This window comes from Quercus suber, unplaced genomic scaffold (assembly GCF_002906115.3).
Source record: "Quercus suber isolate HL8 unplaced genomic scaffold, Cork oak 2.0 scaffold_554, whole genome shotgun sequence".
NCBI lineage: Eukaryota > Viridiplantae > Streptophyta > Magnoliopsida > Fagales > Fagaceae > Quercus > Quercus suber.
In genome coordinates this window covers 59652-73937 of record NW_027070002.1, presented here as the reverse complement: position 1 = coordinate 73937, position 14286 = coordinate 59652, and the positions used below count along the sequence as shown (strand labels likewise).

Here is a 14286-nt window from a genome sequence, read left to right as displayed (position 1 = left end):
ATTAATGATGGCATGTTACTTCAATGTAAGAATTATCTACCAATTGAAAAACAATTGACACTTGATAATCTATGTGATGATATCTACCAATCGAAAACTATTTTTGTAAATTCTCTATCATTGCCAGCCTTCTTTGTTACTCAGATGGTAAAAATGTTTTGGATAACCTTCCTGAGGTTGTTAAACTTACCCTTGGAAGGGGCTTATGTAGGTTTTGTTTTCTCTTTTTGAGAGTAAAGAGAGACTAGCGGGCTAGAACATTTGGGAAGCCCATTGGCGCGTCTCGGAATCCAATTAACTGACAAGGAAGGCGCTAAGCTTGCTTAGACTTTGATCTCTGACAAAGATGTGCCAAATAATATGCTAATAACCTTTTATTCTATTAATATTTTGAATTTTTTACCTTTGGAATATCAATAAGTACAGTACAATTTTTGCCCCATAAATTTGATAGAAGGGGAGCCTTTTTTTTTTGGATGAGAAACACGTCAGTTTTACTGGAAAGATTAAGAATGTAATACATCTTGAGCCGTGATGGCCTCAATAATGGGTGGGTTTTTCTCAATCCAAGTTACAAATGAGTCAAGATTTTTGGCTTATTGGGCCAGAATGTGGGCTGGTCTATTTCCTTAACGACACACATGAGAAAACTGTGCTGCTCTAAAGTCTTGAATCCGAGACAAGCATGCTATGATGACGTTGGAGATGTTAGCAGTAGGAGTTGCTGTACCCGTGAGTGCATGAAGGCGAAGTTCCGAGTCACACTCAAATATTACGTCCTGAAGTCCCACGTCCCATGCAAATAAAATACCTTCCTCCATAGCCTTGATTTCTGCTTCTAGTGGGCCAAGTGGCACCCAAAGCTTCTTGCTCTTGGCTACGATGACTTGCCCTTTGTGATCACGAGCCACCACCCCAACACCTGTTGCTAGCGTTTGTTTGAAGACGGCACCATCTGTGTTTATCTTGTACCAGGGCTATTCGGTGGAGACCAAGTGATGGTGTGTGGTACAGTGGGTGGTTGGAACTTGTGATTCGCACTCCGAAATTCTTCAAGCAGAAATGTTGCTTTCTGGAGGATGCGATTGCTTGTCTGCCGTGTCCCACCTGTTCTAGCAATGTTTCTTTCATGCCAAAGGCACCACGTAATAGTCACGATGAGTCACAAAAGATCATCCCCAACTGGTTGAATCAACATCAAGTGCCAGAGAAGGTCAAGAAATGAGTGAAACCAAATCCCATGGAGCTAAATAGGGATGCTTGACGAGACCCAAACAGCTTGAGCTATTTCGCACTCCCAAAATACATGGCCACTTGTTTCTACATCAAATCCGCATGCTTCGCATGTTGCATAAGCAACAGTGGTGACTCTAGGAAATTTTTTCACGGTGTTCTTCAACGAGCATAAATTACACAATCATAATTTAATTTAATTTTTTCAGGGCGTTGTTTAGCCTAACATAATTTAATTTGTTTGTCTTTTATAATGTACTAGCCGCGAACCCGCGCGTTGCGCGTGATAATTATTTTTATGGTGGTTTTATTAAAAAAAAATTTACAATTTAAACTAATCTAATAATGAGTAATGTATTTTGTAATTATATTTTTATTTATTATAAGAACAATTATAAATATAATATAGGATCAATCCAAAACACCAAAAAAACATACACTAAAAAAAAAATTAATAAAACTTAACAATGATTAATTGAACCAATATTAGGATAAAATTTTGTTTTTGATAATCTATTAAGGTTATTTTCTTTGTAGAAATTATAATTTCGGCCACTTAAAACATATTATCAAATAAAAAATTATTAGCAAAATCTAAGAATTAAATTTCTATACATGAATTGTTATAAAATAATAATAATTAAAATAAAATTACAAAAGTTAAAATTTGTCACCTATCCGATTATTTTTGTTTGGCTAACCTTTGCTTTTCTTTAAATAAATGGCATTATAAAGTACTTCTAGTACAACTATTAAGAGTACTTTGTCTATTACAAAGGATTAGAAAATAAACAAAAATTAGTAAAGTCTCACAGTTTAACATCTAAACTAAGCACTATAAAAAATATGCTATGTAACAGAATAAATACCAAATTATCTAAATCATGCTATGTAATAGAATAATATTATATTTGTATATACTATATTTAATTCTTTAGAACGCAATAGGACAACATTTAACATTCAAAGAGAAAAAAAAAAAAAAAAAAAAAAAAAAAAAAAAAAAAAAACAACAACAACAACAACAACAACAACAACGACAATTTAAAAAACTAAACTAAATCACAATTTAAAAAACTAAACTAAATTGCATTAACCAAAAATAGAGTTTTAAAGAATATAAAAAATTATCAACCTAAAGTAGAGATGCAAGAAAAATAAAAAAATCTACCAAAAAATATAGAGAGAGAGAGAGAAGGAACCTTTTTTTTGTGAGGGAAAACTATGCATGGAATAGAAGAGATAGTGACAAATTTATAGTAAGAATGTGTGAATAAGAAGAGACAAAAATAAAGGAAGATGAAGAGAAAGAGGAAGAATGATATTAATGTAGAGGGTAGTGGGGAGATGAAAAGGTAAAGGAGGGAGAAAGATTGAAGAAGTAGTGGGGAGATGAAATGGTAAGGGAGAGAGAAAGGTTGGAGAAGTGTAAATAAGTAATGGAAGTAAATAAATAAGTAGTGAGCTGTATTTATAGGACTGAAAATTGTAAAATTTTTTTTAAAATTGTAGGAAAATTATATTTTAAAAAAGAAAAGAAAAAAAAGAATGACGTGGCAGCTGATGTGGCGCAACGTGAGAGCAGCAGCATTAAATGCTACGTTTCAGCTTTTAGTAATATATAGATTGGTTTCTTATACTGCTTTGATTATTGTTGTTTAGCCTAACAATAAACTATATTGCTTTAATTTGTTTGTCATTAATTGTACTGCTTTAATTTATTATATTGTTTAGTCCCATGTGCTGATGTGCACATTACACTAAAGAGCCACTGATGTGCACATTATTTACACATCTCATATGTAGCACAATAATTAAAGCAGTGTGCAATTCAGCCCCATGTGCCCATCCCACCCCACCCCATTCAACAGACAAGCAGGACTAATGATGCTTGATGCTCTTGCCAATCAGAAAATTTTACAATCACACATTACTTTACACTAGTCTAAAAGATAATTAATATCAACACCAACACACTACACACACCAACACCAACACACTACACACATCAACCCAACGGATAAGATATTAAGATAAACTGACAAACACACTACACATGAAAAGCAACACATTCAAAAAGACAAAAGTCAAAAACAGACAAAAAAAATTAATAAAGGTCAAGTTGTTCGGCCAATGAGAGACACAAACACAATTCAAATTTCAAAAGACTAAAAGTAAAAGAGAGAGTTAGCCTTATTAAAGAATAAAGAGAGAGAGAGAGAGAGAGAGAGAGAGAGAGAGTTTCATTCATTTTATAATTTTCATTTCATTCAATAAAGAGAGTGAGAGACTGAGAGAGAGTCAGAGAGAAAAAGGCTGAGGTCGGTGCCGTTGAGGTAGACTCAGTGACAGTGGCAACGTCGCGATGACCGACGAGTGATCTCCGATGGTGATGAGGGCGAGCGACGAGCAAGGATGATCTAGACTTCCGATCTTCGACAACGATCTGGACTGGATCCGATCTCCGACGGCGTTGCTTTTGCTCTGAGGGACTAAGGCATAACGGCGTTGCTGTCTTTAGGTAATAGGTTTGCCTTAGGTTAGGCCTTTAGAGGTTTAGTGATTTCTTTTTCTTTGATAAAGCCTTTAGTGATGGATAGATTTAGAAGTGATTTGCTCGGTTACCTATATTGGTTTTTTTTTTGGCTTGAAACTTGAAAGTAGAGCAATTGAGAAAATAAATTTTTGTTTTTTTGTTTTTTTTTTTTTTAATTTGAGGGTGTTCCTAATTTTGTGATTAAGGGTGTTCCTAATTTATTATATAATTTTTTTTCCAGGTTTTTTTCAGGTCAGGGTGTTCCTGGGAACACCCTGAGCTGTACGTAGCGTCACCTTTAGTCGGCAATAATTTTTCTGCTACGAAGATTGGCATTTGTCGGCAAGACATTTTTACAAGCTCGCCATGCGAAGGATCGAATCTTGCTTGTGATGTGTAGTTGCCAAATAGTTCTCCAAAATAGTCTTGCATTTTGAGTGTTGGAGGGACCACTGTGGGTAGAAGCAGAGTTGTCATTCATTGAGAGTGCAACCTTGTAGGTGCTACTAACTGAGAAATGGCCTTTCGGAGTGTACGCCCATACTATGCGATCAGGTGAAAGTTTGTGACTTAGTGGTATGCTGAGTATGGTTTGGGCTTCATGTGGCGGGAAATTTTCTTTGATAAAACCGATCCTCCATTGCCTAGTTTCCTAGTCAATCAAGGAACTAACCCTTAAGTCTGTAGGTAGAGCAGGTGGGTGTGAAGTGATGCGAAAAGTAGAGCTGGTGGGCAGCCATTTGTCCATCCAAACTGAGATGGATGTTCCATTTCCAACCTGCTAGCGGTATCCTTGTTGGACAATTTTTTGGGCAGCCATAATGCTCTGCCAAGCATACGAAGGTGAAGAGCCAAGATTGGTAGTAAGGAAGTCACCTTTAGGAAAATATTTGGCTTTGAAGACTATGCACTAGTGAGGAAGTGTGGGTTTGCAAGCGCCATCCTTGTTTAGCCAAGAGAGCTAAGTTGAATGCCTTGAATCACGAAAACCCAAGCCTCCTTCAATTTTTGGAGTGCAGATTTTATCCCATCTAATCCACGTCGTCTTGTTCTTGATAGAAAGGAAGCCTTAGTGCAATAACAAGTGTCTTCCACTAAAAACGAAAGGTCACAAGTTCAAGTTTGGGAATCAACCTCTTCAATAAATTAGGAGTAAGACTACCTACCATGATCTCTCTCAGACCCTGCAAAAGTAGGAGTTTTGTGGATTGGTTATAATCTTCTTTTATGAATATTATTTGATGTATATATTTTTTAAAAAAAATTATTGGTTGTGATTAGTACATAATAAAAATTGTTTGAATAGTGAACTCATATGAAAATGATATTACTTCAATTGCAATATACTGTCTTAGTAAGTTGTGAAAAAGGTCATTATGGTTTTTTGTTCTCTCATTACTCATAGATTATATGACACTAGTGGCATACCAAGGAGGGAATTTGCAAACTAGCAGAGTGAGAAGAAAGAATATCATAAGTTAACATGCGGTTGGAAGAAAATTGCAAACTAGCATCTCAAGTTTTATAGACTCGATTTCAGTCTAAAACTCAAGGATTAAAGACTCGATTCGAACTTGGTGAGTTGGAAATATGATGCCAGATAGATCTCGTGTCTTATAGACTTGAGTTCTAAAAAGCAAAACCAAGTCTCTAAAACTTGATTTTGGTACTTGAAGAACAACAGACTTGAAGAAGAACAAAGGAATGATCTGAAGACAAAGAACAACGATCTAACAATGAAGAATAGATGAATGATCTAACAAAGAACATAGACGAAGAACAGAGGAAGAACAAGAACGTTGGAGCTCCAATTGGACAATTGAATTTACTAAACCATATTTTCAGTTTCAAAATGCCTCACCAATTTGAATTAACTAACCTAGCGATATTGTAAAACCAGATTAGGCACACATGACACATCCGATTGTCGTAAATGTATCTGTTAGATTCTGGCATAATAAAATCTAGAGTTCTAAATGATGTATTCATGTTTGTATTTTCCAAATAGGAACTTATAATAAAAAAGATAAATCAATTACAAAGGAACAGAAAAAATGAACAAAACAAAAGGCTGGTTCTAATTCCAAATGTTTCTCCAAATGCAATTGACTCTCATTCCAAATTGCAATCATCAAAGATTATGCAGGCAACAAGTAGTTTTAAAACTGTTATTGTGAACCAAACCTTGGATAAGATTGTCCTGCTTTAAGAATATCTCTCGGAGTCTGCTCTGTCCACAAGGATTATACTTAAGGTTGAATTTGTCAAATCGATGGAATGTGCTTTTATCAGCATGGACATCCAACAAATCAACATTAAGATCATTACTGCATTGCAATTGCCTTCAGTTTAGATAAACAAGGACACACATGCAAAAACACACACAGAGAGAGGGAGAGAGAGAATTCTTCTAGCAAAAATCAAGATAACTATAACAATGCATACCCTGACAAGTCCAAGCTCTCAAAAACTTCCCTAAGGGTCATATACTTTCCATCTCTGAATATGACAACCTGTCCAATGTAGTTATAGTGTAATTAAGAAGCATCAACAAAAATAAATTGAAAAGGGAGAGAAAGTTTGTAAGACATATTAAACCAGCACTGCCCATAGTTGACGCAACCAATGTTGGTTGAAACTAAAGATAGACCTAATTCACTAAAACAAACAGTTTGGAAGGGCGAAAAAAAAACAGTTTCAACCTCATCAGGTTCTTTTCTTAGCTTTGACTTGATGAAGCGTAGGAGATGTTTCTGGTTCATGCATGCAGAATGATGCACATGTGTATCAACCTTTCTGATATTGTAAAAATCCCGGTGTGGCGCACTCTTTTGAGATAGAAACTCACTATCTCCATTTACTAACAGATGAAGGCGGAATTTCTGTATGATGTTCAGGTATAAGTGATATACATTGGCTAAAATGAAGAACACAAAATAGAAGTTCAAAACAGAGATTGCAGGATGCTACCTCCTCAAGAAATCGTAGTCTATGATGGCATGAAGAGCGAACATTTCCAAGAGATGTTATTTTTAGGAGTTGATGCAGATCAGTGAAAAATCTTGTTGAACTTGCAACAGGGAAAAGATCCACAGTATCTGTGTTATAATAGAGAGAGGGAGCTTTAATATTCTTATAATCCAAAAACTAAATGCTAACACAAAAATACATTTAATTAAGTATTTGACAAAGAATGTTTATTTTACTGAACAATGAATTACTTTGCAGTGCTTACCATTTTCACTTGCATAAACATGTACAACTCCATCTACCATTTTGAAACGGTGCTGCTTGGAAAATCAGAAAGCATCAAACAAATGAATGACTGTACTTGAATGTAAACATTCACGTAGCTTTCATACGCATCAGGGAAAAAATCTTTAAAAATTTCACACCATGAATAAGCAAAAAATGACTCACAGCTGTTGCTTCAACAGGTTCAAAGTGAAAGGGATCACTGTTCATATTGGATGCACTAGATTTCCCCTCAGTTTCCTTCTTCCATGGAACCACTTCTCTATAGACATAATTTTTACGCAAATCTAAACATTCACGAATCATTTTTAGTACTTCTTCCTCTTCTCTGCTTTTTGACTCCGACCCCACATGTTCTTACAAGGGAAATAGAGAAATAGGCATCATGTAATTAGTCCCTTCTTCAAATAATAATATTAAAACAACCGTGCATTTACAGAGGTTGAATAAGCCTATTCTCTGTAACTATTAAAAAAACATTACTTCTTCCACATATAATTGCAATTAAGTAGGGTAAAAAATTAGATTTTTGAATGCCACCAATGGGTAAGTCAACAAATAATATAGCCAACAAATTCAATTTTCAACAAAATTTGAGGCAATAAGAGAGACAGATCTCCAACAAAATAGGTGGAAAAAGGAATTTAAAAATACCATGGAGTGTTGCGTGCACTGAAGGTGTATCTTCGTTTCCATCACCATGCAGATCTACACTAGCTTTAGCTTCAGCTGCAGTTGCCATACACATTTTATCTTGGATACACTTCCCACCTTCATCTATTTTTTGAATGCTGCAAGTTTTTTGGTTGTTTGAATTTACATCCTGCAAATCCATCAACCGGCAAAACAGATTTATTCTGGATACTCTCTTCTTTTTTTTCTTTTTTCTTTTTTGGTTATCACAGATTGTATATAAACAATGACTATAAAGACATAGAAAACTGAGAAACTTATATATTGCTACAATCCGTTGACGCTTTTTGTCCATAAGATTGGCCACTTATTTCTGTTGGTCCAATGAATTTTGTTCCTTAATTAATCTCTTTTTTTTCTTTTCTTTTTTTAAGTGAACAGATCCTGTTCAAGTAAGGTCATAGTGTTCCTCAATTAATCATAAATACATCCTCACAGTTGATACCATAGTGGTATTAATAAAGATTGGAACCAAGTGCCTTGTGGATCAATAACACTACCCAGTTGAGAACCTAAGTTTGATTCCACACCCCCCCCCCCCCCCCCTTTCCATTGTTGTAAACAGAGAGGGGGAAAAAAACATACTTGAGCCTTAACATATTATCTTTTCTTTTCTTTTTTTTGATAAGAGCCTTACCATATTATCTCAAAACCCATAAAGCTTATTAACTTAGCAATATATGTCTAAAGGCCCTTTTTTTTTATAAGTAATCTAAGGCTGCTGTTGTTGTTATATATATATATATATACACACACACATATACAGTTTGGTATTTTTCTCTTTTTTTTTTCTTTTTTTTTTGATAGATAATCAGAAAACTATTATAAATGAGAGAAAAATGAAAAATACAAGAAGTTCATGATGATGAACAACAAGAAATAAAAGAAACAAACAGCACAACAAACAGAGGGAAGTCAAGAAACTAAGCTAAGGGAGGACAAAAACTCAGAGAGAGAAGAACAATCAGTAAAACCCCAACAATGAGACCACTCCAAAATACTACGATGGCATAAAACCTTTAACTCATCCAACATCTTCTCTTTGTCCTCAAAGGATCGATAATTTTGTTCCAACCACACAATCCACATAAAGCAACCTGGGAACCAAGTTCCAAATGTCCGAATTATGCTTCCCAAGCCACTGATGCCAACAAGATAACAAACTCACCACCGATCCTGGCATAACCCAATGAATACCAAAGGCCTGAAGCATAAAAGTCCATGGGGAATGGGTAACAAGACAATGAAGAAGAAGGTGGTCTACTGACTCCCCATCACAACAACACATATAACACCTAATAGCCAAATGGCGACCTTTAAGCATTAGATTATCCAAAGTGAGAGTCCGACCATGTGCAGATGTCCACAAAAAGAACGCCACGCGCTTAGGAATCGTTGGTTTCCAAACACCCTTTCAAGGAAACAAAGAATTCGAAGCACCCCGAATCACATGATAGTAAGACCAAGTGTCAAACTTACCATCACCTTTTAGCCGCCAATAAAGAGTGTCTCTCCTATCACTCCAAGGAATACGAGTTTGGATAAGCTGAAGTAGAAAAAAAGATGCAGCCAACTCCTAATCTTCAAAAGCTCTATAAAACCTTAAATTCCACACTCTAACAGTACCCCCTTTTGGAATCCACAAAACCTCAAAGATACAAGCATCCTTTCATTGATTGGGTTGTTTTGGAGGTTGTGCAGACTTCGGGAGGGATCTTGCTGATTTGGGATAAGAGGGTATTTGAGAAGTTGGATGTTATTGCTGGACATTTTTCTGTCAGTGTATTATTGAGAGGGGTGGTGGATGACTTTGTTTGGGCTTGTACATGTGTGTATGGCCCTAATGACAATGGTCAGCGGCCTACTTTGTGGGAGGAGTTATCATAGGTGCATGCTAGGTGGTCCATGGCATGGTGTCTAGTAGGTGATTTTCATATTATCAGGTACCCAAGTGAAAGGCTTGGCTGTAAGTCTTTTAGCCCTGCTATGTTCACATTCTCGGATTTTATAGAGAATAATTCTTTAGTTGATTTACCTTTAGAGGGGGCCTCCTTCACTTGGTTTAGAGATTCTGGTCTTCCCTCTATGTCAAGAATTGACAGGGCTTTAGTTTCTCATTGGGAGGAGCACTTTGAGAATGTATCCCAATGGGTGCTTCCTGGTGTTCTTTCAGACCACTGCCCTCTTTTGTTGGAAGCTGGTGTTGTTCGACATGGTCATAGCGCCTTTAAATTTGAAAATATGTAGTTCAAAGCTAAGGGTTTTGTTGATAGAGTTAAGCAATGGTGGGATGGATACAATTTTGCAGGCTCTCCAAGTTTCATCTTAGTTCAAAAATTGAAGGCTCTGAAAGCAGACTTAAAAAAGTGGAACAGGGAGGAGTTTGGTGATTTGGCCTTTAGAAAGAAGAACATGCTGACTGAGCTGATGGGTTTAGATGCGAGAGAGGAGTTAGTGGGTCCAAGGTAGTCAAAGGTGAAAGGCGACCTTAAAACGCCAAGGCCTTGTATCACCCGAGGCGTGAGGCGACAAAAAGGCGCTAGCCTGAGTAAAGCGATGCGCCAAATTCTTAATATATTTATTATACATATAGAACATAAATCATATGTACCTAGTGTATTATAGTATTATAATGAAGTGTTTTTCAATGTGTAGCAAGAAGAAATTAGGTCTATCAAATTATTTCAAAATGGGATTAACATGGTTTAGGCTCTATTAGTTAGTTCTAACAATACATTTTACAAAAAGCTTCTATATAACAATGTCTTACAAAACAAATTTGTAAATTAATTTTACTAACAGTAGGTTTTATAACTTGCCTTTTGAAATTAATAGTCTAAAAATAGGTTTCACAACAAACTTCTATAAAAAAATAATAATAATAATAATTAAAACAAAAAAAACTTGAGGCTCTCGCCTTAGCGCCTTTTTCATGGCTTAAGGCAGTCGCCTTGCTCGCCTAGGCTCTAAAGGCGAGCGCCTCACTAAAGGCACCTCACTAAAGGCGCCTCGCCTTAGAGCCTTTGAGGTGCCTTAGTGGCACCTCACCTCGCCCGGGCGCTTAGGCAAGCGCCCGGCTCGCCTTTGACTACATCGAGTGAGTCTTTCAAATGAGGAACAGATTCGTCGCCTTCAACTCAAAGGAGACATAGAACGGTTGGCTTCTCTTGAGGAGACTTCCTGGAGGCAAAAGTCTCAGGCCTTGCTTGTGAAGGAGGGCGATAATAATACTCGGTTTTTTCATAGATTAGCAAATTCTCATAGAAATGCTAATCAAATTAAAAGGATTGAGGTGGATGGTGTTCTTTATCTGAGAACTATCTCAACATTGACATTACTCGTATAGTAATGAATAACAAAACAGACACAAGATTAAAGTTTATTTTCAAGGCCATTGTGCTAATTTTAATAAATTCAGTAGCATACATAACCTAGCTTTGGTAAACTGACTGATTTACTTTCTAAAACTAAATACAACATTTTTAAAATTCAAGCTAAAGCATATTAAAATATGAATAAGTAGATATAACTACACATACTTGTGCATTTGTGAAATCAATTGGAGAATCTATGTTTCCATAGTTGAAAAGCATGTCTTCTCCATTTGTAAGCTCGGTTCCATCATCATCAGAATCCCCATCATCATCAAAAGCATTGCCACCGGGGGACCTTGGCGTCACTAGCCTACCAACAGATGCCACCCTCGTATACTTTGCAGAATGATTAACAAACCGATCCAGTCCTGCAAACAGCCAAAGCATAACAAAATGCGCTGCTCTTTAGGATTCAAATAGCATTTACACATCAAGATCAAGCAATCAGGGGCTTATGTTGGCAACATTAGAACTATATTAATCACGGCAATTAGAATTCAGCTTCTTTTTCTTTTTGTTTTCTCTTCTTTCATTCTTTTTTAGATTTTTTGGGTAGTAGTTAAAAACAACAACAACAAAGCCTTAGTACCATGTTTTTTGAGGTCAGGTACGGAAACTCAACAGATTAGCCAAGGTCGACCACATGTATTCCTTTCCTTCATTCTATTTTGTCCAAATTCATACTTTCTGTCACTTCCTTAATTGACGTGCCCTTTTTACTATTTCTACAAATGTTACTAAGCCAAAATTTCAAGCTAGTCAGGGTTGGCCACACGTAATCTTTTCTGCAATTGTATTCTATCCAATATCATATTCTCTGTTACGTCTTTAATCAATTTCATAATGAATATTAATTTACACCCTAAGCAACTATTGATTCAACTTAATTGCACAAACATTGCTTTCTTTTTCCGAGTTAGACAAGCTAATCTTGCTTACTAGTTACAAATTTGACAGTTAGCATTATCTTGATCTCTCTTCTATAAAAAATGAATTTTCTCAAACTATTTGCAAAGAATATATCACTGAAAAATCAAATTAATTTTAAAATTGACGGAGAAAATTCATAGTTTCATACCATCTCTCTGATCCAATCGAAGAGGCGGAAGCCCCGAGGGAATCAAATTGAGTTTATCGAGCGATGGAGCAACAAAACTTTTGGCTCGAGGTCTCATCGGCTGATCGAACTTGTGGTTCTCATCCAACAAATCGTTTCCGGGAGCCGCATTGGGCAGCGACGACGAGATTCTATAGCCGCGAAGCGAGTTGTCGTCGAGCGACTTCGAAAGGTCCCGGGACCACATTTTCCGATCGATCACCATTTCCTCGTCGGAACCGGAGCCTCCGTCGCCGCCTATCTCCTCCTCTGCTTCTTCGCCTTCTTCTTCGTCTTCGTGGTTGTTAACGGCATTGAGAGGGCGGTTACGGCGGATCTCGATGAGGCGGTTGAGGACCTGGTCGACGCTGCGCTTGTGGAAGTAGAAGGCGGAGATGGCCATGAGCGAGGCTCCCACCAAGGCCGCCATGGCTAGTTGCAGAGACGAAGCTGAAGACGAATCCATGAGAAAGTGGTTCTTCTTGAACCTTGTTGAAGAATTTTCGGAAAACGGGAACCCTATGTCATGAGCGAGTGTGAGAGTTGAAGAGTGGAGTGAGGGACTGTCACTGTAATTGTCTGGCTTGTAGTAGTACTTCTTCTGTCCATTGAAATGATTCAGGGGCCTTTTTATATCAGGGTTGGACTTCGAGGTTCGAGCCATGGCTTTGTGCGTGGGAAAAGTCCAAATTTATTTGTTTTTAAATGAAAAATAGAATAAGTGTGCCTCGACTTGGATTGAGCCAATTGGGACTTGAGCCCATTGTTTCACTTTTGTGGATTTTGAGTAATGTTAAAAACACAATTTTTTTTACAATTTATTTATATGATAAGGTATAAATAATTAAATTGTGAACCCATTATTTTAATTTTATCATTCAAAACTTACCACATAAGCAAATTATAGCAAAAGTTATAATCTTAGCATTTCATATTGGTAAACAATTTGAGAAAAAAAATTACATCGTTTCACTTTAGATTAAATTCTGATTCATTTCAGGTTAATTTTGTCAATCTCTGGTCGGTCATTCGAGTCAAATTTCAATTTGATTCTAAAAATAAATAAAAACAAAAATTATGTTGTTTTGATTTTATTCTTATTATTTCATTGACGATAATTAAATATAGATGTTAAAAATGTATTTATGTTTATCTATCCATATATACTAACGATAATTTCAAAATGATAGGTCGAAATTAATCAATACCAAAAATTTATGTTCCAATAGACACGTCAGAACATGCACTAAAATAGAATTAACAATATTGCTTGAGACTTGATATTGATTTTTCTTTCTTTTTTCTAAGTTTGTATAATTTATTTATAATTTCTTTTTAGATACAATTGTATTCTTATTCATTCTAAATAAATTCAAACACGCACAATTATACTTAATTTTCTCATAAAAACTACTATGGATAACTATTTATTATACTTGTAAGGTCACAATTTGGTTCCTAAGCCTAAAAGGTAAAATGATCTAGGCTCAAAGAGCCCAATACAATAAATTTGTAAAGAGTGTGTTAGAAAACTAGGCTCTAATGAGTTGAATAACAATTATAATGAATCTAGATGACAAGAAAGTAAATATAGACTGGTTTTATTCAAAGAGAATTGTCCTCAGCACAATCTGAGGATATGAATTCTTATATACATATATCACTTGAATTGGATTACAGGCACAGTTCTTGTTGCTACAGTATTTTTCTCTTAATTCTCCGATTCCTTTCCCTCAAGGTCTTCTTTCTAATTTATATTATTTTGCTTCTTTCATCTATACTTTCCACGTGTAGATTAGATTGTTGATGTTGATCCTTATCCCATTAGTACCTTCCAAAAGTCTTTTGGAGTAACTGTTAGGCTGAAAATTAATGTTCATATATCACTTCCTCATTAATGCGGTCAGAGAGTTAACTACAGAACATTTAATGCAGTGGTAGCAGATTTCTCTTAAATATTTCATAACTTTCCTTTATCTTGTGCTTTCATGATGTATATTTTTATCAATAGAACCTCCTGAAACGTTGCTTCTGGATGGTAGACCGCACCTTCTAACTTCTGCTTTGTTCAGTCGAGAAAGTATCCCTCCTTGATCCAC

General features: G+C 36.0%; 1 protein-coding gene across 1 annotated transcript; it reads right to left on the bottom strand.

The window, feature by feature from the left end:
* Nucleotides 1-5885: 5885 nt before the first annotated feature.
* LOC136063665 (AMP deaminase-like) lies at nt 5886-12815 on the bottom strand. Its single transcript, XM_065764363.1, has 9 exons — nt 12170-12815; nt 11257-11459; nt 7679-7847; nt 7190-7380; nt 7005-7056; nt 6740-6867; nt 6472-6651; nt 6215-6282; nt 5886-6096 (listed from the first exon to the last, which is right to left on the bottom strand). The coding sequence occupies exons 1-9, from the start codon at nt 12651-12653 to the stop codon at nt 5901-5903; spliced, it is 1671 nt and encodes a 556-aa protein (XP_065620435.1). The 5' UTR covers nt 12654-12815; the 3' UTR covers nt 5886-5900.
* Nucleotides 12816-14286: the final 1471 nt, after the last annotated feature.